This window comes from Doryrhamphus excisus, chromosome 13 (genome assembly GCF_030265055.1).
Source record: "Doryrhamphus excisus isolate RoL2022-K1 chromosome 13, RoL_Dexc_1.0, whole genome shotgun sequence".
Classification (NCBI taxonomy): Eukaryota; Metazoa; Chordata; class Actinopteri; order Syngnathiformes; family Syngnathidae; genus Doryrhamphus; species Doryrhamphus excisus.
The window spans coordinates 20,614,239-20,638,519 of record NC_080478.1 but is presented as its reverse complement, the minus strand read 5'-3'; the positions used below and the strand labels follow the sequence as shown (position 1 = coordinate 20,638,519).

Sequence of the window (24,281 nt, the reverse complement as noted above, 5' to 3'; positions counted from 1 at the left end):
CCGCCCTCTCAGGGAGTCACATGATCAAAAAAAGGAAAGGTCACCAAGGTGGACAAAACAGAGGCGACACAACAGAACGTAACACTTTCATCCGCACCGAAACAATATTCTTTGGAAAACTGCTTCCAGACTTGCGTCCCAGGGTCCCAGGGTCCCAGCTTTTAGTGGACCCCCACCAGGGGGCCACTGAGAGACCGGGTGCCCCCAGAGATAATACATGTACTGCACAGAAACGACAACAATGGGCATTTATGATGCAATTATGAAACAACGACGTAGTAAACCCCCTCCGGGGGCCCCCCTGTGTACAAAAAAAAAACATCCCGTCCCGTAGCCAGTAGGCATCACGTGACTTTGTAGATATTTGTTTATGGTGAATGAAGCTTTTTTTTCATGATCAACTCAGCGGTTCTCTTCCAGGCTGCACAGAAAACGTGAACAAACAACGTCATCGCTCTCTCTCTCAGCACACGCAAACACTCACGGAGGCTCTCCGACATTCCTCCACACTCTGCACACGCACACGCACACACGCACCCACGCGCGCACACACTTGACGAGCATCTCATCAGCATCACTTCGGCACACACTCCACCGAGGATGGCCGGACACAGGACGCGTCTCTCGGACAGAAAAGCGGAGAAGGTGTCCTGGACGAGGTCCTCTTAGATCCGAGAAGACACCGGCACCATGATCCGGACCAGTGTGCGGAACATCGGAACCTAAAGGAAGAAGTGATAAAAGGAGCGATATTTGTGACACATTCACTCCACTTAGTCCTTTTCTTCATCGCTTTTTTTCTTTCTTTTCGGACCGGGACCATGGTCCGGACTCGCTCCAGAGTTCCAACAGAAGGTTAAAGAAGACGAAAAGAAGGTTTTCGAGTACCTGCTGTGATTCCTACACCCGTCCACGAAGAACCGGGGTGCATCTCAGCGGGACCATGATCAGGATCTTCCCGGACTTTAGCGTACAGGTGACGGCCGCCGGAGGAGGCGGGGGCGGTGGTGGAGGAGGAGGAGGAGGCGGTGGAGGGATGGTGTCCGGAGCCCCGGTGGGTCGGATGCCGGTCCCGGGAGCGACCAACGGAACCCCGCAGAGCCTGCAGGGACTTCCGGGCTACCAGCAAAGGTAAGAGACCTGTAGCTGTAGACCTGTAGAGAGGAGGAAGAAACACATTTAGCCAAAGTTGATGTCTTAAACTAACAATGACTTTTTAAAATAACATTATTATTTTATTCATTGGAATCATGTAGTAATGTCACTAAACAGCATTGCGGTGATGATGATCAAAATGTCCTAAAATGAGTCCAGATCATTTGGCGTCATGGCGTATAGACCAGGGGTGTCAAACATGTCATGGAGGGCCGAGAAGCTACAGGTTTTCTTTCCAGCCGGTCCCTAAAGCAGGTGATTTTAATGATGAACCTTTGGTTTGAGGAACCTGATGGAGAAACTGCAGTTTCATTCGGCCCTCTGTCGACACTTGCGGCGTGGACAGATAAAGTTTTATATCTCATGACGGCACTGAAATAATCAAGTGGGGCAAAACTGAGATCCCAGTCGATCTGGATCAGCGTGTACGGGTGTTCAGGTCACTTTGTGGAAATTTAGAGCCGATTTCCAGAAGGACGCCGACATCCGACATCATTCCTGCATCCATCCTTCCCTCCTTCCTTTCACTCTTCCACTCAGTCTAAATGATTGCTTCCCCGTCCGCTCAGTGGGGTTGTTTTTTCTAATCATCACAAGCTGTGGGGTGGCACACACACACAGTCAGGTATTACCTGAACAGCAATGAAGTCTCAGAGCTTTGGGGGACATAAATCACAGCGAGGCCCCGCCATGAGTCCTCCATTCTTATTTAAATATGGCCGCACTGAGACCGCCAGGCGGGAGGATTTGTCCCGGGATCATTTCCTGTGACATAAAACCTGCTGGAATTTAACTATGTCGTCATCTGGCGGCTTACGACCTGTCAGAACCTCCCCCGAGGGCTCTCAGAGGGCCCCCGACCTGGGTTTTGACAGCCAGCTTCAACGTTTTGATGACTCGGCCGCCCGCTCCCATGTGACCCCCCCTCCCCAACAAACAACCGGGAGCTAACGTGTGTCCATGCCACCGCTGGACCGCTCTGAACCAGAATAACGCCCCCCCCCATCCTTAAAGTCACGGCGACGGAGAAACGGCATCACAGGGTCAGAGCTGTGACCTTTACCGGGTGGGTCATGTGACCAGGTTTGTTTTATTTTGTGTGTTTAAAGAGTGCCGAGCGCCTCCACAGCCTTTATTTTCCCGCCACAGCCCCGCCCGCTCCCTTGGTGTTTGTGAATACCCAGCATGCCTTTGACCTTGACAGGTCATTGGCGTGCAGGGAGGATCCTCAGGGTTCATCACGCCGCCACGCGACCACATTACTATGAATTATGATTTAAAAAAAACTCTTAACGATCAGACCGCATCTGATATTATTAGGATGAATGTCTTATTTGACCTTTTATTTACATTTGCGTCGTCTTTCAATGTGCAACAAATAATATGTCATAAAAGTTTGACATTCGTGCGCGTGTGCGTGCGCGTAGAACTATGTTTACAATGCACTCGTCCAAATCTGCCCCCCCACCCCCTCCCCCGCACTTGCTCGACAGGCTGAAATTGGATGCAACCTGTAAGACGCGACCGGGGGGAGAATTAAATAAAAAGCACACACACACACACACTCGCTGGCGGATGCGCGCACACGCACGGAGATCGGCGTGTTTTTGCGCCAGGCTGGAGAGAAAAGACGCGGGATGTGCCAGCCGCCGGAGGAGGGGGGACAAATTGCTCCTCGTCTGGCCGCCCAAAGACGCTCCGGCGCCGGCGTGTAGTGTCGGAGGCTCCGCGGCGCTACTGGCGTGAATGTCAGTCGTTGAGCTACGTCTTGACATCGGCGTGATTTGACGGGGGGTGCGGGGGCGATACAGGGAGACGCGGCGACACCACGCAGGGGAGACGTGAGAGGCTCCGTGGCCGGGGTCCCCCTCATCGTGTCCGGCATGCCGCCACTGCTGCAGCTCGTTGCGGGCTGCTGAGAGGAAGAGGCTCGCACACGCACGCACGCTCGCACGCACGCACGGACATGGCTTTGTCTTAACGACATGACGCATTGCTGTCACCGCCACGGCGCGGGAAGGGACACGAAGTGAGGAATCGAACAACTGCAGGGGAAGATGGCGCCCACCAAGCCCAGCATCCAGCAGGAGCACGCGCGCAGAGAACGGTAACGCGCGGCGCGAGTCATGACCACCGCGCCTTTTGATCGGGAGACGCGTGCGTGTGGCAGTGTTTTGACTGGTGTGTGTGTGTGTGTGCGCGCGTGTGCGTTTGCACCTTGACGTGCACGCGTGCACGTGTAGTCTGAGATGAGCAACAGTGGTGTGTGTGTGTGTGTGTGTGTGTGTGTAAGAAGTTTTTAGTACAGAGGCATGCACGTGAATGCGCCTGAGCAGAGGTCACGTGACTTCGCTGTGATTGTTTATCTTCTATATAGTATCTATCTCATTTATTTGATGCATATTATTTATTGTATATAGGCTACAATATTCATTACTCATCTATATATATATATATACTATTTATTTTGCATTATACATATATATTATTTTTCTTATTATTTTATATAGGTGCATATATAATAAATCATCTCTATCAATCAAATCATATATACTGTATGATAAATAATGTGTACAAGGATCAATGTATGTAACATCAATATAGCTCATAAGAAAGATCATACACTGTATAAATCAGGTATATAAGACAGATATGTATAACAAATGATGTATATAAGAAAAATACGACTTATCTTATGTACACTTGATCTCTTGATCTGATTTACATCTGATCTGATGTACATTGTTTCTCTTGTACATTATGTTATATGCATGTTTTTTTCTTATATACATAATTTATCCTATATACATTATTTCTTGTATACATTATTTATCTTATATACATGGTTCATCCGATATACTACGTACATGATGTATTTTTTCTATAATTGACTTTTTGGACATGATTTATGCACTATTGTTCTTATATACATATCTTAGATACGTTAGTCACCTGTTGACTGTTAGCTTAATTGTAGCGACAGGGTGAGGCTTATCAATGAGACGTACGCCAGCTTGCTGGGGCTGTTTTTTAAAACGATAGTCATGGTTCTTACTTGTGGCTTTTGAGTGCGTGTCCACCTGATGGTGTAAATTGTCCTTGGTCCTGTCATGAGTCTGTCCTACGTGTTCCAGAATGCAGAGTTTGTGGCCTCTTTCCCACCGCTGGTGTCCCTTAAGCAATAATCCGGTCAGTACACTTCAATACGAATACTGCGTACCACTCAGTACCTGAGTGTGGGGATTTTGACAGTGTATTACCGTCCCGAATCCTTTAATCTTTACACTAGTGCTGTCGAGCGATTATAGAAATGAGGGATTAATTAATTATGACCGATGATCTAATTAATCTCTCTTTTAATCTAATTTAAACATAACTGCGGAAAGTTCTCACCTTGAGTGATTTTCATTGAAAAGATGACATTATTGTGGCAAATGTAAATATTGATACACTGTATGAGAAAAGCGTGCCTCATGAACAGACATGAAGATGTAGTGGGAACCATTTCCATTCAGCTCTGTTTGAGATTAGGCCCAAGGGCTGCCTGTGACTTTTAGTTTTGAACACCAGGGGGGATTATTGCTGCAAGCAGGAGAATCCCAATGCATAAAACACCTTTTATAAACAGTAAAGTTAGAGACTGTGATATTTATTTGTAATTTCATTTGCCTCTTCATTGAAAAACTGAAAAAAGAGTCATGTCGGAGACTGGAGAAGAAGGAGGAAGTGACGTTACTTCGAGAACCTGGCCCAATTTCAGAGAAAAAGTAGCTTTGGGACCAAAAATCAGTGAATTTGCTTTGTGAATGCTGAATTGTGAATGTGTGGGAATCCACTGGATATCCTACGACAGTATCAGGTTTAATCATGATATCATTTGTTGTGCAGCCCTAGTTAGGCGTTAGCAGGATATCACAATAGTATTTCAAATGATTTGGCACAGAAGCCGTTAATAATTTCTGGTGCATTTGATGACCCATACGAGAAACGGGTGACGCGTGTAGCAGCACGTTGTGTATTGTGCATGCGCGGCGGTGAAGGAGTTAAACCTGAAGCAGGTGATGGAGTTAGTCAGGTGCATGCGGCGTTGTGACACGCAGACGTTTTTATTTTTCCGCGGTGTAACCTCGACACCGACATCTGTCGTTACCGCGGCGCCGTGGATCATTTTGTTCCGGCTGGCTGAGGACGCCTCCCTCGCCGGGCCCGCCGCTTTTATGGCCTCCACTTTAACAAGGCGACACCTGCTCCGCTGCAGATGACGCTTGCCGCTGAGGAGCGCCGGGCCCGCAAAGATGGCGGCCGTCCAGGGGAATTCTGGGATGTTCGCTAGGTGTGCACATTGCCTGTGATGACGAACAACAAGCTACAATAATCACAGAAGGGAGTTTCTGCAAATATTTCATGGTATGTTTTTATGGGAAAACACTAAAGAAACAATATTTGTACAACGTAAAGTAGTCAATGTACAGCTGGGATAACAGTAAATTTGTCATGTGACGTGTTAGTGTTACATTGTGTGAATGGGGAACATCTGAGTTGAGTTAAATTTGGTGTTACCTTTTGATCACTGGGCGTTTAACTAGCCACTTCATGACAAAGATGTCCTCCTGAAGACTGAAGACGACAGACGATGGACATGGATTAGTGGAACCATGTCCTGTGGTCGTTATGTATGGTGGAGGGAGTGTCCTATATAATAATAATATATATAATAATAATGGATTCGGTTTTAGATAGCGATTTTCAAGGTACTCACGGTGATGTGAAGCCATTATTCATTGATATCTCAGTCACACACTGGTGCTGATAATGTATATCTGTAGTCACAGCTGCCCTGGGGTTGTCTGATTTGCACCAATTTTCACCTCCGACCACCACCAGACATTTATAAACCAGAGTGGGTGAAGTGCCTTGCCCAGGGACACAACAACTGTAACTGGGTGGAGTGAGGATCAAATCGCCAACCTCCCAGTTTGTGGACAATCTGCTCTACCTCCTTAGACGGGAGAGTGATGTTTGAACTGCTAAGTTGCGAAAGTATGGGGCTGCATGAGTGCTGCCGGCACTGGGGAAACTGATCCTAGGCCAGTATTCTAACATGATAAAGACCGCAGAGACGACCACTTGCACAAGTTGAGGGTAAAGGTGATGGACCTAAACCTTACTGAGCATCTGCAGATACCGTGTACTGTATCTGATAGTAATGGACTACACTGTGAAAAGTCACACACTCAGGAACTAAGTACACAGTGTACACAGTATTCTGTACATACTGAAGTGTTAGCTTAGATGGGTGATGTTGCCTCAGTGCAGGACAAAAAAACAAGGATGAAGATCAGTTCAAGGTTCCGACTGTGACACGAGTCAGAGAAAAGGTCAAAATGCAGCACCGGATTAACAGCCGTTAGCATATGCGTGATGTTGGAGATGTTAGAGAGCACAGAGTGGACAGGGAAGCTCTACACTGGAGCTCACTGGCTCAGCTTGACTTCATGTTCATATCGTTTCAAAGCATGAAGATGAGTGGTTAGGGTGCAGGCCACACAGCTAGGAAACCCGGGTTCAATTCCCCGCTCGGGCATCTCTGTGTGGAGATTGCATGTTCATGCTAGGTTAATTGGCCACTCCAAATTGTCCAGAGGCGGGGTCCACCCTGGACTGGTGGCCAGCCAATCACAGGGCACATATAGACAAACAACCATTCAAACTCACATTCATACCTATGGACAATTTGGAGTGGCTAATTAACCTAGCATGTTTTTGGAATGTGGGAGGAAACCGGAGTACCCGGAGAAAACCCACACGGGGAGAACAAACTCTGCACAGAGATGCTGGAGGGTGGAATCGAATTTCAGTCTCCTAGCTGTGTGGCCTGCGCACTAACCACTTGTCCGCCGTGCAGCCCAGCAGCAATAACAAAATACATAAAAGCTAGTAATTTTTAAAATTACAATGTATGCTTATTTGGCATAATGAGGGTGTTTATAATGTATATTGTTATTGTATCAGAATGACTAAATATATGACATAAATTTAGGCTGATAATTCATTAACAATATGTACCAATATATGTGTTGTTATTGTTGCAGTAAATTAGGTTAAATCACATAAATGTCATTTTTGTCTCATTTACATATCTGGCTATGGCGCTTGGACATGACATTTTTATGGACGCTGTCGGAAAAAGTGAAGAAAAAAAACATGAAAAGCAAGACTAATATGTTTAGAAATACAAAAGAACTTCAAATGTTTATCGTTTTAAAATGTCCGCTTTTAACAAAAAGCCATATGTGTTGGATCCTGAATACGATCCAGAAGTAGAGACTGTACAGTCAATTGGAAGACTTAGCAAAAACCCTTTGGAGAGCTACTGGAAAAGTGGTTACTGGTAACTTCTGGTTTGGGGACCACTGACTTACCGTGTATGAACTGACCGTGGTATCGTACTGTACGTCCATCCTTAGTAGAAATATAGTCATTACACGTTTTGTGCGGGGCTACCGTGTTTAAAACAAACTTGAGTAGACCCACTGACCTTGGTGGAAAAAGTCTATTAGCAACTCCAGACATCGCTGAGGTAACACTCACCCCACTTCCTGTATGCGCACTATATAGTGCTACACAGACAACTGCAGTTAGGACACTTAGAAATTGTTATGCTCGCCTGGTTCCGTTCCACACGGAGAAACATTTCCTGGCAGCCATTGCTATAACACAGAGCAAAGCAGAGATGGGGTAGGGCATGCCCATATGAGGAAGTCCAGATTGCGGTGGTTGAACATGAGAACACAACATTTATATTCATTCAGAAAAAAGTGGACCAAGCATAATGGGTCCCCTTTAAGGCCATCACCTGGAAGAGTCACAGCTAAAATTGGCTGTCAGAAGAAGAAAAGTGTAGGTTGTGTGTAGCGGACCATGTGTGTGTAGCGGACCGTGTGTGTTGTCCAGGGAACTATTTAGTGTTTGTGTGTTTGTTTTGCTCCTAGTCCACTAAAGCTTTTCCTGGCAGCAGCAGCAACAGTGGTTCAGATCTTGGCAGATTTCATCATCTTATCTTCAAACCGCTTGCAGGTGTGTGTGTGTGTGGGGGGGGGGGCTAAAAGCATTGGAGTTGAGCGTGCACGTGTGTGAAGTGCACTTAAAAAAAAAATCTGTGTCTAAAACGCTGACGAGTACATTTAAAATTCTTGACTAATCATTAAAAGGAGGAGCGATTGTAATGGTGAAATGTCATGTATTTGTACACCCCACATATGCAGTATTACTGTAGAGGAGCGATCGCAATCACAGTTGTTAGCCCAATTCCCTGCAATGCACAGAGACACATACTGGGTATGTGAACAACCCAAATACATATATTACTGAAGGAGGAGCGATTGTAATGGTGAAATGTCATGTATTTGTACACCTCACATATGCAGTATTACTGTAGTAGAGGAGCGATTGCAATCACAGTTGTTAGCCCAATTCCCTGCAATGCACAGAGACACATATTGGGTATGTGAACAACCCAAATACAGCCCAAATATTACTGAAGGAGGAGCGATTGCAATCAGTGCATGTGTTTACATATTTGTATCCATTTGGTCAGCCAACACACACACACACACACACACACACACACAGCCCAAGTATATTATCGTAGATGAGCAATCGCAATCAGAGCTCCACCGCCAGTTCCATCAATCGGCGTGTTTATGTCAATGCCAAGGAGAAACACCGATATATTTTTTATGGATAGTTGTGGTAGAAACATCAAAGAGCGTCCGACGATCCCACGTCAGCGGCGTCCCTGAATGCCTCACGCAGACTCCCGGCGGCGTGATGGCGTCTGCATGTTGATGGATAGTTTGTCTGGCCGTCGTGTGAGAAATGAAGGCAAACGCTGCCCACCAGGATGCGAATCAATCCTCCGAGTGACGCTTTGTCTCAGCCAGAAAGTGTACACATTTGTCTGTAATTCATCTTTTAATTTCTGCCGTCGTTCATCCGTCATCCTCGCCCTCCAACGCTACGCTCACCGACGGCCTCCAATCCGACGCGCCATCTGCTGCTCGCCTCCCCCCTTCTCCACCCCCCTCCAGGCAGTTTTGGCTGAGCTGCTGCAGCGTGCGGATCCATTTCTGGAGGCATTTGAGCCCCGATAGGCATCTGGAGAAGACCAAATTAATTTCCAGGTAGAGAGCGAGGAAGCGAGTGGGGGTGGAGGAGGAGGAGAGGCTTCATAGCCAAGATTCCGCTATCAGCAAGATGATGGCGTTGACGACTGAAAGAGGCTGTGACATCAAGTGTTGGACAAACACCGTTTAGTAGCGGTTGCAGCAATTTAGGGGCTGCATCCATCTGAGGATTTTGTACCCTCGACATACGGAGGAGACGCCTTCAGAGGCGCATCCGAAATCAGTCAAGCCTTCTGGAGAGTTCTGGCTTACGGGGCAATGTTCGCATCTTTATCGTTACATGTCAGCTTTGCACGCATTTAAATCATTTTTAAGTTACACCCTGGACTGGTGGCCAGCCAATCACAGGGCACATATAGACAAACAACCATTCACACTCACATTCATACCTATGGACAATTTGGAGTGGCTAATTAACCTAGCATGTTTTCGGAATGTGGGAGGAAACCGGAGTACCCGCAGAAAACCCACGCATGCACGGGGAGAACATGCAAACTCTACACAGAGATGGCCGAGGGTGGGATTGAAAGATTCCAGAGTTAAGATTCATAATTCCACATTCACGCCCCCGCAAATTTGCAGATTTGTGATCACTAGAAATGTTTTTGTTTGTGGGAAAATGGAAGAAAAGCTCAGTTTTTGTGCTAGCCTGATGACCAGGCTAAAGGTTAGACCACATTAGTAAACGGAGGTGGAGACAGTCACAATGTTTACATGCAGTCAGTATTCCGGTTCAGGTCAATTTCGGAATAACGCTAATGTGTGGTAATGTGTGGTCTTTGTAAACAATCAGCGATGCATGCACGGACAACGTCATGACGCAATGCACGTCATTTACATTTCTTCTTCCTGTATCCAAAACAACAAAAAGCAACACCAACAAGGCGTATGATGAACAACCCGGGTACCTGCTAGTAGTTGCCTTTCTTTGTGCTATGGTTTCCTCCTCGCTCCAAAAATGTGCAGTTTTACGTTCCGCCATGTTTTCAAATTCAATACTTCCTGTCAAAGACCCAAGATTCCGTTCAAATTAAACATACGCAGAACACAATCAATATTCCCTTTGACGGGGATATCCCGATATACACTACCGCTCAAAAGTTTGGGATCACTTGGAATTTTTTTTGTCCAATCTGAGATATGGATTTTTCTTGGCAGTCTTGCCATGAAGTCCAGCATCCTGAAGTGGGCGCTTCACTGTTGATACTGACACTGGTGATTGACGGCTACTATTTAGTGCAGCTGCCAGGTGATGACCTGTGAGGCGTTTTTGTCTTAAACTACACACTCTCAGATATTTGTCTTCTTGTGTAGCGTTTTTGTGTCCTTGTTAGACCCAGTTTGTGCTGCTCTCTGAAGGGAGTAGTTAACAGCATGGTAAGAGATTTTAGTTTTAGTTTCGATTTTTAGATGGCTTTTCTAATCATCTATTAGCCTTATAAAATGATGAAGTTGGATTAGCAGCCATACCAGGAGATTGATGCAGAGGACTGACAGTTGTTGATAGTAGGCCTCTATGCAAAAATCTACATCCATCTTTGGAAATCATCTGATTCATTTTAATTGTTTGTGAAATGGATACAAATGTTTGTGAAATGCATGAAAATGTGTTTTTCTTTGGAAAACAAAGAAATTTGCAAGCGATCCCAAACTTTTGATCGGTAGTGTACATGACCCAATATTCAGGTTAGAAAAGGAGAAACCTAGGGTGAATAAAACTTGCAGTGTTTGGTCCCTCCATGGGAGATTTTGACACTCCTGTTTTAGACCGCGACTGATTCCATCTGTGCTATCCATTATCATTCATGAAAGCTGAGTATCTATATACAGTAAACCTCGGATATATCGGACTCGGATATATCGGAAATTCGCTCACAACGGACAGATAAAAAAGAAGCGATTTTTCTGTAATGCATTTCCAATAAAAATTCATTGCATATATCGGATTTTTTATAACGGATTTCGCCTATTTCGGACAAAATCTCCAGTCCCGTTCCAATGCATTTCCATGAAATTTCCCTCGCATATATCGGATGGCCGCATCGTGGCGCGCCGATTCGCCGAATCGTGACAGGCCGCTATACGACGTCATTTGCAGCGTTGCCTGCGCGTCCAGGTACATTGGAAACATAGTCAAGGAAGTGCCTTTTTATAACGGATAAAATCCCATTTACTCATATACCGGATATAAATCCGATATATGCATAAAACTGACATTTTCCGGTATACGCATATAACGGATTTCGTTTATATCGGACAAAACCAGTGGGAACAATTGAATCCGATATATCCGAGGTTTACTGTATTTCATACTGTAAAATATGTTTAAAAAGTGTGTTTAGGGCTTAAACCTTGTGCGCTCATTGGCTTCTATTGTTGTGAATGAACACTGGCAATTAAAGAGAGAAGGAGTGGAGAAGAGCGAGTCGTATCGTACAATGGCATAATTCAGACTTCCGTGTCCAAAATCGAGTTTTAATGGCTGTCAATTCTGGAACGCTGGAAGGTAACCCCTGCAAATGGTTCTACTACCGCATGACATTCTCTATCAAGCAACGTCCGATGTTGGACTCCGCCAGTCTGTGATGACTTGGTGTCAAAGATTCAAGCGCCCCCCGCCTCCTGTTGACTTTCATTCGGTGACGGAAATTCCTGTCAGCTCAAGTGGGAATTGGACAGTCTGAGACAGAAAGAGGCAGAGGAGTGAATCAAACGCACCCGCCGGCTGGATGAGTCTCTCTCCGAGCCTGGAGGAGTGTTTGTTTTGTGTCACTGGAGGAGATTGACGTGCGGAGTGTCCACATCGCACACGTTGTCTTTTATTTTGACATTTCATCTCCCTCCATTTGTCAAAGCGTGTGGAGATAGGGTTAGCGTGGCGCTTGTGTTGCTAAATGAATAAAAGGTAGACCGCGGTGAAAAGACACATTCAGTCAGAGGCTCCGCCCCCTTACGGCAGAGGTTGGTAGGAGGTTTTCATGGCAGGAAGTTGAGTGTTAAAGCGATGATGCCTGCTTTCTTGGTGTTGTGAAGCTCAACACGTAGAAGAAAACCAAAATCACTTTGTTGTTGTTGTTGTTGTTGTTGTTGCGATTAGAGCAGATTGTTTTTGTGCAGACGAGCACGTAAAGACTGTCATCAGAGAAGGAAGGTAGAGACCATACCGACTCTTCTTTGGCAGCATAATACATACCAAGCTTCTTTGGTCGTAACCGTGGCAACAGTTTGTCACCAGACAACAATACCTATACATTCCCTGCATGGACTCACGTAAAAACGTCCACATCTTTGCCTCCTTGTCATGTCCCGTCTGTCTCTTCTCATTTCCTCCATGCCCGTTCTTCCTTGTCTCCTTCTCCTGTGTCCTTAGCTCCTCTTCCTTGCCCAGCCTCCTGGTGTCTCCTCCTGGTAGACAAAGTGTGTAATCAGCTCAGAGCTGCTGACGGTGCAACCTCGCGCCTCACTGCTAATGTCTACCTGTCCTTGAACGCACACTTCAATTATGCCACGCCTTAAAAACACACACACTCACAATACAGGATATACTACGTACTGCATATGTACTCACTATTTTACTTTTCATATTTCTGTTGAGCTTTTTTTATGACATTCTATGATATTCTATTTAGGGCTCTGTGATTGACAGGCGATGAGTTCATGACGGTGGACCCGGCCTCTTGATCATGAAGGCAGACATTTTTTATTCTTCTGTGGGCTGCACGGTGGTCGAGTGGTTAGCGTGCAGACCACACAGCTAGGAGATCCGGGTTCAATACCACCCTCGGCCATCTCTGTGTGGAGTTTGCATGTTCTCCCCGTGCATGCGTGGGTTTTCTCCGGGTACTCCGGTTTCCTCCCACATTCCGAAAACATGCTAGGTTAATTAGCCACTCCAAATTGTCCATAGGTAGGAATGTGAGTGTGAATGGTTGTTTGTCTATATGTGCCCTGGGATTGGCTGGCCATCAGTCCAGGGTGTACCCCGCCTCTCGCCCGATGAAGACAGCTGGGATAGGCTCCAGCACCCTCCTGTAATCCTGGTGAGGATAAGGGGTAGAAAATGAATGAATGATTGTCATATTAGCAACAATATTGTGAAGATGCTGATCAACATCGATCCATCCGTTAGGGTAGAGTTACAGCTGAGGAGCTGGAGCCTATCCCACTGACCTTTGACCGGTTCCCAGCCAATCACAGGACACATATAAACATAAAAGGAAGCCGCTAGTCGACCATGATTGGTACTGAATGTAAACAAAAATGTTCCTAATGCTTTCGGATGCAAAGACCGTGCGCACGGGAGCGTCGGCCATGTTTGCCGTTGTTGGGTCCAGTCGGGTGGATGCTGGGTGTCAGTGACGTCAAATACAGTAAAGCTTCTCATACGCGATGATAAACAAACTGCTGAGGAGGATAATGAGATGATAAACCCGGGTGTGTGTGGAGTGTGGAGCAGGTGCTCCCACGTTTGATTGTGCAGCTGCTCGCATTGTTGCATTCATCCCAGGAGGAATCATTTGGAAATTCCATTTTGTCCACTTTGTCCGTCCACTTTCCGGTACAGGTGTTCACTACTGTCGTGTGTGTGTGTGTGTGTGTGTGTGTGTGCGGATGCAGCGTCATCACGGCATGATGCAGGCTCTCATTACCTCTCATCGCCTCTTTGACCCCGTGTGGTCACCTGAGCGATGAAGAGGCGAGTGTAAAATGGTTATTGATTATTCCGGCGAAGGCGCAGAGCGAGGAAGAGGAGGGTTTGCTCACCCCGGAGGAATGCTGACACTTTAGAGAGCACACACACACACACACACACACACACACACACACACACACACACACACACACAAACTAAACAAAGCATAGAGGATGATCAGCTCTCATTCTCTGCTCATCTCAATGCCACGGCAAGTAGCCCCCCCACTGGTGATGTCATATGGATTAGGAGTACTTGGGAGACATCTAACCTACCCCATCAGTTTGGTATGAAATTCATTTATTTATCAGTTATTATTACTCTATTTATCAGTGCTTGTGTCAAACTTGACCAAGATGAGGCAATGCAAAATACACATTTTCATTTTCTATGCCTCTTATCCTCACCAGGGTCATGGGTATGCTGGAGCCTATCCCAGCTGACTTTGTGTGAGAGTCGGGATACACCCTGGACTGGTGGCCAGCCAATCACAGGGCACATATAGACAAACAACCATTCACACTCACATTCATACCTATGGACAATTTGGAGTGGCTAATTAACCTAGCATGTTTTTGGAATGTGGGAGGAAACCGGAGTACCCGGAAGCAGAGAATCGAACCCAGGTCTTCCCGATGTGGTCAACATGCTAACCCAGGGGTGGGCAAACTTTTTGACTAGCGGGCCGCATTGATATAACAATCAATGTATCTGTAAAATTGTCATGCAATCTGCTATTATTATTTATTATTTTATATTTAAATATTTTAAAAATAATAAAATATTATAATAATTAAAATAAAATTAAAATAATAATTATTATATTATTATTATGTAAAATATGCAAATATAACAATATTATTATATATAATTAATATAATAATTAGCATTAATATAATAAATATAATAATCATAATAGTTATAATAATAATATAATAATTATTATTTACATTTTTATTATTATTATGTGCTTGTGTCTCTTTTTTCAGGAGCACTTTGTAAACAACAGACCATGTCAAACAACGAAATTGATACAACCATCAAAAGGTTGGCTCAGGCCATGATGCCAGGTTGTATGTTGACTTTAAATTAAATACTTTGGAAAGATTGGGCGGGCCGTATTCAAACACTTGGCGGGCCGGATGTGGCCCCCGGGCCGTAGTTTGCCCACCCCTGTGCTAACCACACGTATGTATGTACATCTAAATGAATCTCAACCTTTGCAGACCAAGTGAGACTTTGGTACGTCTCTCTGATTACCGTGTTGCATTCAGGTTCCTCCAGGTTGAATCACACACACACACACACACAAACATGCGTCTGTGTGACATTATTGCAGACATCTGGCTGCTTCTCTGCTCTCACACTCCGAATCCCCATAAAGTTGGAATTTATTCAAGTTGCGCAGTGCTGACATTTGAACTCTGCTGGCTCCAAATTACGAAGGCGACACTTGTGGCATTTAACGCAAAGACACACACACACACACACACACATACACACATACACACATACTGGGATACAACAACAACAACACCTCAGCTTAACAAAGGTTAAGTGTTGCTTGTGTTTTCCTTCCAATTTAGGCAACATAGGACAGTGTTCCCACAGGACTGCAATTTAGTTTTGGTGGAGGATTCGGGGTGTGGGGGGGGGTGGTTAGGGGGTACATGGTATTGTTGCCTAATTTGCATAATTGAGCATGACGTATGTGCATGTCATTTTTATGGATGCTGTGGGCCAAAAACATGAAAAGCAAAACAAATATATTTAGCAGTACAAATGTTGCTTATATTGTGTTATTGTTTTACGTTACAAGCAAGACGGAGTTGCCTGTGTGTGCTTTTAGATTGGGGGGGGGCACTGTAGCACCTTTGAGAAGAGTGATACAGTAAACCTCGGATATATCGGACTCGGATATATCGGAAATTCGCTCACAACGGACAGATAAAAAAGAAGCGATTTTTCTGTAATGCATTTCCAATAAAAATTCATTGCATATATCGGATTTTTTATAACGGATTTCGCCTATTTCGGACAAAATCTCCAGTCCCGTTCCAATGCATTTCCATGAAATTTCCCTGGCATATATCGGATGGCCGCATCGTGGCGCTCCGATTCGCCGAATGGTGACAGGCCGCTATACGACGTCATTTGCAGCGTTTGCAGCGTTGCCAGGTACATTGGAAACATAGTCAAGGAAGTGCCGATTTACGCATATACCGGATATAAATCCGATATATGTGTAAAATGGACATTTTCCGGTATACGCATATAACGGATTTCGCTTATATCGGACAAAACCAGTGGGAACAATTGAATCCGATATATCCGAGGTTTACTGTACATGCTTTTCTGTTAACGTCCAATAAAAAGGGTTGTAAATATAGAGACATATTTGCTACGCTTAACTTTCATTTTGGCGGGCCCAAGTATATATATTTATATTTATATTTATATATGTGTATGGAATGTATGTAAGAAACACTGATTGCACTCTTGTTGTCATGGTTACAAGGCAAACTGACTAACGGGAAGCAACCTGCTGGAGAAAAGAGACGGGAGGCAAAACCTGCTGTGAATGTGGTCAGCATGAAGTTGGGGGGGGGGGGGGTTCACTAGTGGAACAAATTGAAAGTCAAGCTCGTATCAATCACAGTGAAGCCTTTCTCCGTCGGCGCGCACACACACACACACACACACACACAAACATCGCTAGCTGTACATCCGCTAATGACACCGTAATTGTTTGTTTTATTCCGAGTACACACACATTCATGTTATTGTTGTTGTGGTGGACTTGTACCATCAGCTGTTTGGTTTCTGTTCCTTCCCCGATCTGGATTCCAACCCAGATCTTCCTGATCTCCTGACTGTGTGGCCAACATGCTAACCCAGGGGTGGGCAAACTACGGCCCGGGGGCCACATCCGGCTCGCCAAGTGTTTGAATACGGCCCGCCCAATCTTTCCAAAGTATTTCATTTAAAGTCAACATACAACCTGGCATCATGGCCTGAGCCAACCTTTTGATGGTTGTATCAATTTCGTTGTTTGACATGGTCTGTTGTTTACAAAGTGCTCCTGAAAAAAAGAGACACAAGCACATAATAATAATAAAAATTAAAATAATAATTACTATATTATTATAACTATTATGATTATTATATTTATTATTCATTCATTCATTCATTTTCTACCGCTTTTTCCTCACGAGGGTCGCGGGGGGTGCTGGAGCCTATCCCAGCTGTCTTCGGGCGTAAGGCGGGGTACACCCTGGACTGGTGGCCAGCCAATCACAGGGCACGTATAGACAAACAACCATTCACACTCACATTCACCCCTATGGACAATTTGGAGTGGCTAATTAACCTAGCATGTTTTTGGAATGTGGGAGGAAACCGGAGTACCCGGAGAAAACCCACGCATGCACGGGGAGAACATGCAAACTCCACACAGAGATGCCCGAGGGTGGGTATATTTATTATATTAATGCAAATTATTATATTAATTATATATAATAATATTGTTATATTTGCATATTTTACATAATAATAATATAATAATTATTATTTTAATTTTATTTTAATTATTATAATATTTTATTATTTTTAAAATATTTAAATATAAATATAAAATAATAAATAATAATAGCAGATTGCATGACAATTTTACAGATACAATAATACCAGGTGGACTGTTACGTGTAAAATATATAGTCTGCCCCCCCCCCCCGGAAATTTTGTTATATCAATGCGACCCGCGAGTCAAAAAGTTTGCCCACCCCTGTGCTAACCCCTCGACCACCGTGCGGTTGATAATGAGAAAAGTCTGAATTTTTATCGAAAATGGTAACGTTTTGATTTCATTTATTGGCAAACCTGCTAGCAAATTTTCATGTTTGATTTAAAATATCATTAAAGTTGTTTTTGAACTTTCTTTTCTTTCTGACGGTTGAATTCTTTCTTCTGTAGTCACAGTTTACTCGGCATTATACACACACACACACACACACATGCAACCTGATACACCTGCAGTGTGTGTGTGTGTGTGTGTGTGTGTGTGTTGTTGTTAATTGGAGTGTGAGGTCCATGACAGCTATCAGCAGCTGCTTCACGACATTAATGAGAATGATAGCAGCTTTAAAAAGTCTGTTCCACACTCTGACCAAACTCATTAACACTCACTCCTCTTCCTCCTCTCCCTCGCTCCCTCTCGCCTCCTTCCTGTCCGTCTTCCTGTCGTCTCCTCCTCGTCACTCCGAGCCAGCACCTCAACTCGCTTTGACGCTTTTTGGGTGTCTTTGGAAGATCTTATCGAAATGTAGCAGGACTGCAATCTATTGGTGGCAATGAGAAGTGGAAGGGAGTGGCTGTGATGCATTTGTATGTCATTGTTTATGGACTACAAATAAGCTTTCTGATGTTTTTTTTAACATCAGACGAGCGAGACGAACGAGAGGTTCCTCCAGGACCTGCTGCTCGTTGAGAAGAGCGCTAACCGCTTCCATGTCTGATTCTCTGTTGGACAGTCCGCCATCTTTACATGCATGTTTATTTCTTGGTTTCATTGATGATTCTGTCAGGTATTAAGATGATACACTTTTTTGGTGGTCCTTGAATGCACCACAGTTATGAAACACAAAGGTGAAACCTTACACAAGTAAGACAAATTCATACATGTTGGCGGGGGCTGCAATAATAATGAAAGTCCTCCCTGCCCCCCCGCCATCTTTACATGTTTATGTCTTGGTTTCATTGATGATTCTATCAGGTATTGAGATGATACACTTTTTTGGTGGTCCTTGAATGCACCACAGTTATGAAACACAAAGGTGAAACCTTACACGAGTAAGACAAATTCATACATGTTGGCGGGGCGGCAATAATAATGAAAGTCCTCCCTGCCCCCCCCCCCCCCCCCCCCCCCCCCCCCCATCCCCACCATCTTTACATGTTTATGTCTTAGTTTCATTGAAGATTCTATCAGGTATTAAGATGATACGCTTTTTTGGTGGTCCTTGAATGCACCACAGTTATGAAACACAAAGGTGAAACCTTACACTAGTAAGACAAATTCATACATGTTGGCGGGGGCTGCAATAATAATGAAAGTCCTACCTGCCCCCCCACCCCCCACCCCCGCCATCTTTACATGTTTATGTCTTGGTTTCATTGGTGATTCTGTCAGGTATTAAGATTATATACTTTTTTGGTGGTCTTTGAATGCACCACAGTTATGAAACACTAGGGTGAAACCTTACACGAGTAAGACAAAGTCATACATGTTGGCGGGGGCTGCAATAATAATGAAAGTCCTCCCTGCCCCCCCACCATCTTTACATGTTTATGTCTTGGTTTCATTGATGATTCTGTCAGGTGTTAAGATAATACACTTTTTTGGTGGTCCTTGAATGCACCACAGTTATGAAACACAAAGGTGAAACCTGACACCAGTAAGACAAATTCCTACATGTTGGCGGGGCGGCAATAATAATGAAAGTCCTACCCCCCCACCCTTGACAATTCCAACCCCCCCCCCCCCCCCCCCCCCCCCCCCCCCCCGTAAGCCTTACAGTAAACTTGACCTTAAATTAACTTAAATCCTCGTCAAGATAACCTCAGTCTAACTTGAACCTGAACTCAACAATAGGACACCTAAACAAATATATTTTTGTTGTAAAGTAGGCTCTTACAATGTGACCCCCCCCACCCCCCCAACACACACAGCCTTTTCTCTTTCAATTACATGTCTTTCTCTTTCGCTGTCATTCTTTTTTTCCTTCCTTCAGGCCTTTTTTATGTATATGTGGGTCAATGGCGTCCACACACACACACACACACACACACACAGTCCGCCCCCCCAGCGTGTGATGGCGGCGTGCTAAATTAAATGTAGAGCTATATGTTGCCACCATCCAGATGACAAATGACGTGTGGTAATCGTCTTAGCGCTGATAGCAGCCGTCGCCCCCGGCAACACACACACACACACACACACAAATATGCTGTCATTGCAGTGTGTTTGTTTTGTTTGACTGCATTTGTCCTCTATTCTATCAACATCCAGGAACATATGTCAGCCGTGTGTGTATGTGTATATGTGTGTGTGTGCGTGTGTGTGTGTGCGTTTGTGTGTGTGTGTTAGCTCATATTAGCCGTCCCTGTAATAGTAGCATGTCTATTTACATGCCATTTGTGCTTTCATGTATGTACATATATTTCTCCCGCACATTTCGTGTTTTACCCACTTCAAGTGCATGTGTGTGTGCGCGTGCACGTGAGTGCGTAATAGCCAGCAGCCTGAGCAGTGGCAGTAAAAAAAAAAAAAAAAAAAAAAAAAGAAATAAATAAAAACGGCAGCAGATAAGAGCTTCCTCTAACTTTGCGGCTGTTTATTTACATTTTAATAACATTCATCCTTCATGCTTCCTCCTCCTTGTCAAGATGGATGATGTGCGCACACACTGTGCACGTGTCCAAAGTGTGCACGTACACACACAATACGGGGACAAAACAACCAAGCAGCGCTTGATAAGTGGAGCCCCCTTGTGGCTGGTTGCAGTGTTGCTGTGTCTTATACCACACCCCTTCCAGCTAGCATGCTTGCTAACATTAGCTATTGTATTTTTTCCAATACAGCAGGTCCTCAATTGACGTATGGGTGAACTATACGAAGTCGACTTTTAGCATAAGTCGGAAATTTACTTTTATCCATGTGGTGGTCTTCCATACTGGAAATGGTGTTGCATTCAGGGACGCGGAGACTGGCTTTTTAGCGTCATAACTAGGGTTGGGAATTGTATGGTGCATCAATGGGAACCGGGACTAACGTTCCGACTGCAGCACAGAGAGATATCGGAATGGTGGGGCTTACATAATCACCGATGTTGATTAATCGGCGATACATGATATTTCCGTAGGCTCGCCCGTATACGCACTTAAGTACTCAAAAGCGTACCAATTGAGAACGCATCCTCACTCTGGGCCGTAAGCATGCTAGCTGTAACCGCTACAACCTCCAAGGTCCGACGGAACCCGATGACGATCCCGGTAGAAGATTCCGATGTACGCTACACGCCGCGTTTTGGTCTACCCAACTGAACCGCGTTTTGGTCTACCCAACTGAACCGCGTGTTGGTCTACCCAACTGAACCGCGTTTTGGTCTACCCAACTGAACCGCGTTTTGGTCTACCCAACTGAACCGCGTTTTGGTCTACCCAACTGAACCGCGTTTTGGTCTACCCAACTGAACCGCGTTTTGGTCTACACAACAGAACCGCGTTTTGGTCTACCCAACTGAACCGCGTTTTGGTGTACCCAACTGAACCGCGTTTTGGTCTACCCAACTGAACCGCGTTTTGGTCTACCCAACTGAACCGCGTTTTGGTCTACCCAACTGAACCGCGTTTTGGTCTACCCAACTGAACCGCGTTTTGGTCGACCCAACTGAACCGCGTTTTGGTCTACCCAACTGAACCGCGTTTTGGTCTACCCAACTGAACCGCGTTTTGGTCTACCCAACTGAACCGCGTTTTGGTCTACCCAACTGAACCGCGTTTTGGTCTACCCAACTGAACCGCGTTTTGGTCGACCCAACTGAACCGCGTTTTGGTCTACCCGACTGAACCGCGTTTTGGTCGACCCAACTGAACCGCGTTTTGGTCTACCCAACTGAACCGCGTTTTGGTCTACCCGACTGAACCGCGTTTTGGTCGACCCGACTGAACCGCGTTTTGGTCTACCCAACTGAACCGCGTTTTGGTCTACCCAACTGAACCGCGTTTTGGTCTACCCAACTGAACCGCGTTTTGGTCGACCCAACTGAACCGCGTTTTGGTCTACCCAACTGAACCGCGTTTTGGTCTACCCAACTGAACCGCGTTTTGGTCTACCCAACTGAACCGCGTTTTGGTCTACCCAACTGAACCGCGTTTTGGTCTACCCAACTGAACCGCGTTTTGGTCGACCCAACTGAACCGCGTTTTGGTCTACCCAACTGAACCGCGTTTTGGTCTACCCGACTGAACCGCGTTTTGGTCTACCCAACTGAACCGCGTTTTGGTCTACCCAACTGAACCGCGTTTTGGTCTACCCGACTGAACCGCGTTTTGGTCTACCCAACTGAACCGCGTTTTGGTCGACCCAACTGAACCACGTTTAGTGATGTCACATGTGGACGTAAGTAAGCTCCATTCAGGGAGGGAATTATTCCGACATCTCTCATCCTCTCTGGAGACTAGGACACTTCAGGGCACCCCCTCGTCGCTAAGCACACACACAGACACACACACAGTGAGTGTGATTATTCCAGTGCTGCTCTCAAACTGTGCAGACTCCCGAGCGGAGGATTTCCCATGCTGTCACGGGAAAACCATCTGTTGCATGTAAACCGTGTGTGTGCGTGTTGCTGCTGTGACGACTTCATTTTATTCTCAGAGGACAAGTTTGTCAGTGCGACAAACCATGCTGGTCACACACACACACACGAGTGTGCGGTTAGCATGAGATAACAGTCGTACGGTACCTATGCTAAAGACGCCCCCTGGTGGCTGTCAGGCTAAGCAAATGAAGTTTCTCCACGTCGTCCATCTTGGAGTGTGTGAACCGAAAGTCGTATTCACCAACAAACCCCCTCTCCATCCGTGCCCCTCACGACCTCCACTTGTCCTCTGCGTCTTTGTCCTTTAGGCGTCTAATTGGGTGCCTGTTTAGAAAAGCAAAGGTGTTAAGTAGAGGGAATTCCGAGAATGCTCCTCCATTAAGAGATGGGACAATGAGGGGCTAATTGGTTCCTATTAACCAGTAGAAAGGGGGGTGGGGGAGGGAAGTGAAGGCCTTCAGAGATACGAGGAGCATTATGTGTGTGTGTTTGTGTGTGTTTGTGTGTGTGTGTTGTCGGAATGTCTAAACAAGGTGTGTTTCCCAGTGAGAAAACCTTTTCCATACGTGTTGCAACAGTCGTTAGCACCGCCCACATCCACGTGGTCCATGGTTTTCCTGCCTTTTCCCGTGCTGCATGGATACACACCAGCGCAGGACGTTATCGCTAACCCAACGCTAACCCTGAACCCGCGTGTCCATCTCCACTTGGAAATCGTGTCTCCGTGTCTCCTCCGCTCGTCTGGGCCCGCTCATCATGCCAATTTAATTAGCAGCCTTTCATCACGACTAATTAGCCGGCTACGCTAGCCCGAGGAGAGAATTGTTTAACAGGCCACTTTTCTTTCTTATTATTTTAGTACCAAACACATTAATGAAGTTTGAGGGTCTTTGTGTGGGTGGTGGGACGTCTCATAAGACTTCCTTGAAAACTCCTTCGCTTTTTAATTAAGAGCTAGAAGACGTGTCCTCTATCCATGTTTCCTTTGTGTCCATAACTCACTCGTTGAAATGAGTCCCGCTAGGGGGGGGGTGTCATGGTTGGGGAGACACTGATCAGGTGGGCTACGTTTTCCACCAATAGGACGCCTAAAGTTTAGCAATGCTACAAAATGTTGACATTTGTCAAATCAAGTGATAAAGCTCACAAGTTTTTCTCAGTTTGTCCTAAAGGTGTTTCCGTAGTCAGGAAGTAGTAACTTGTAGTAAGTGTGTTGCGCATCGTTTTGTGTTTTCTTACAAAAGCTAACCGATGAAAGTCACTCCCGCAATTTGGCCTCTCCTCCTCCGTATCCCCGCAGGGATCTATGTCCTCCGGTCGTAGCGAAGGGGTGCTCAAAGCTAATAGCCGATCCCGAATGTAAACAGTGGAGCAAGAGGGAAACTATGAACATATGTAGCTGCACACTTGTGTTAGAGGTCAATATGACACACAAAAAAAGTATGAATGAAGTACGATTAAACACTAAAAATGCCAGAGAAAATACTGAGCTACTGCAAGTAGCCATCTTGAAACATCAAATCCAGTCTATGCTGTGTTGGAAACCGCATACTAACTACTACATACTTCCATGCCCATAGTATCCACACTCCATACTGCGTACCCAATCCATCTGATTGTCCATGGTATGCAAAGCGTTTACACTACAGCGTACTACATGATAACCCACAATGCATTGCGCTCCTACCCGAGCCGAAATCGACAGGCTGAAGCTGATTTCACTTTAGCTCTAAACTCTTTAAATACAGTAAACCTCGGATATATCGGACTCGGATATATCGGAAATTCGCTCACAACGGACAGATAAAAAAGAAACGATTTTTCTGTAATGCATTTCCAATAAAAATTCATTGCATATATCGGATT

At 45.3% G+C, this 24,281-nt stretch overlaps 1 protein-coding gene across 3 annotated transcripts in view; it reads left to right on the top strand.

The window, feature by feature from the left end:
* Positions 1-237: 237 nt before the first annotated feature.
* Positions 238-24,281, top strand: part of LOC131140179 (neuronal PAS domain-containing protein 3-like) — a 158,005-nt gene continuing 133,961 nt past the window's right edge. The window contains exon 1 of one of the 3 annotated variants that reach the window (XM_058090366.1): positions 238-1,131. In XM_058090366.1, coding sequence (XP_057946349.1) covers positions 944-1,131 — 188 coding nt within the window. In that variant the 5' untranslated portion in view covers positions 238-943. Of the gene's footprint in view, positions 1,132-2,662; positions 3,263-24,281 lie in introns of those variants that run through there. The other 2 variants (XM_058090365.1, XM_058090367.1) reach the window with 2 other exon arrangements.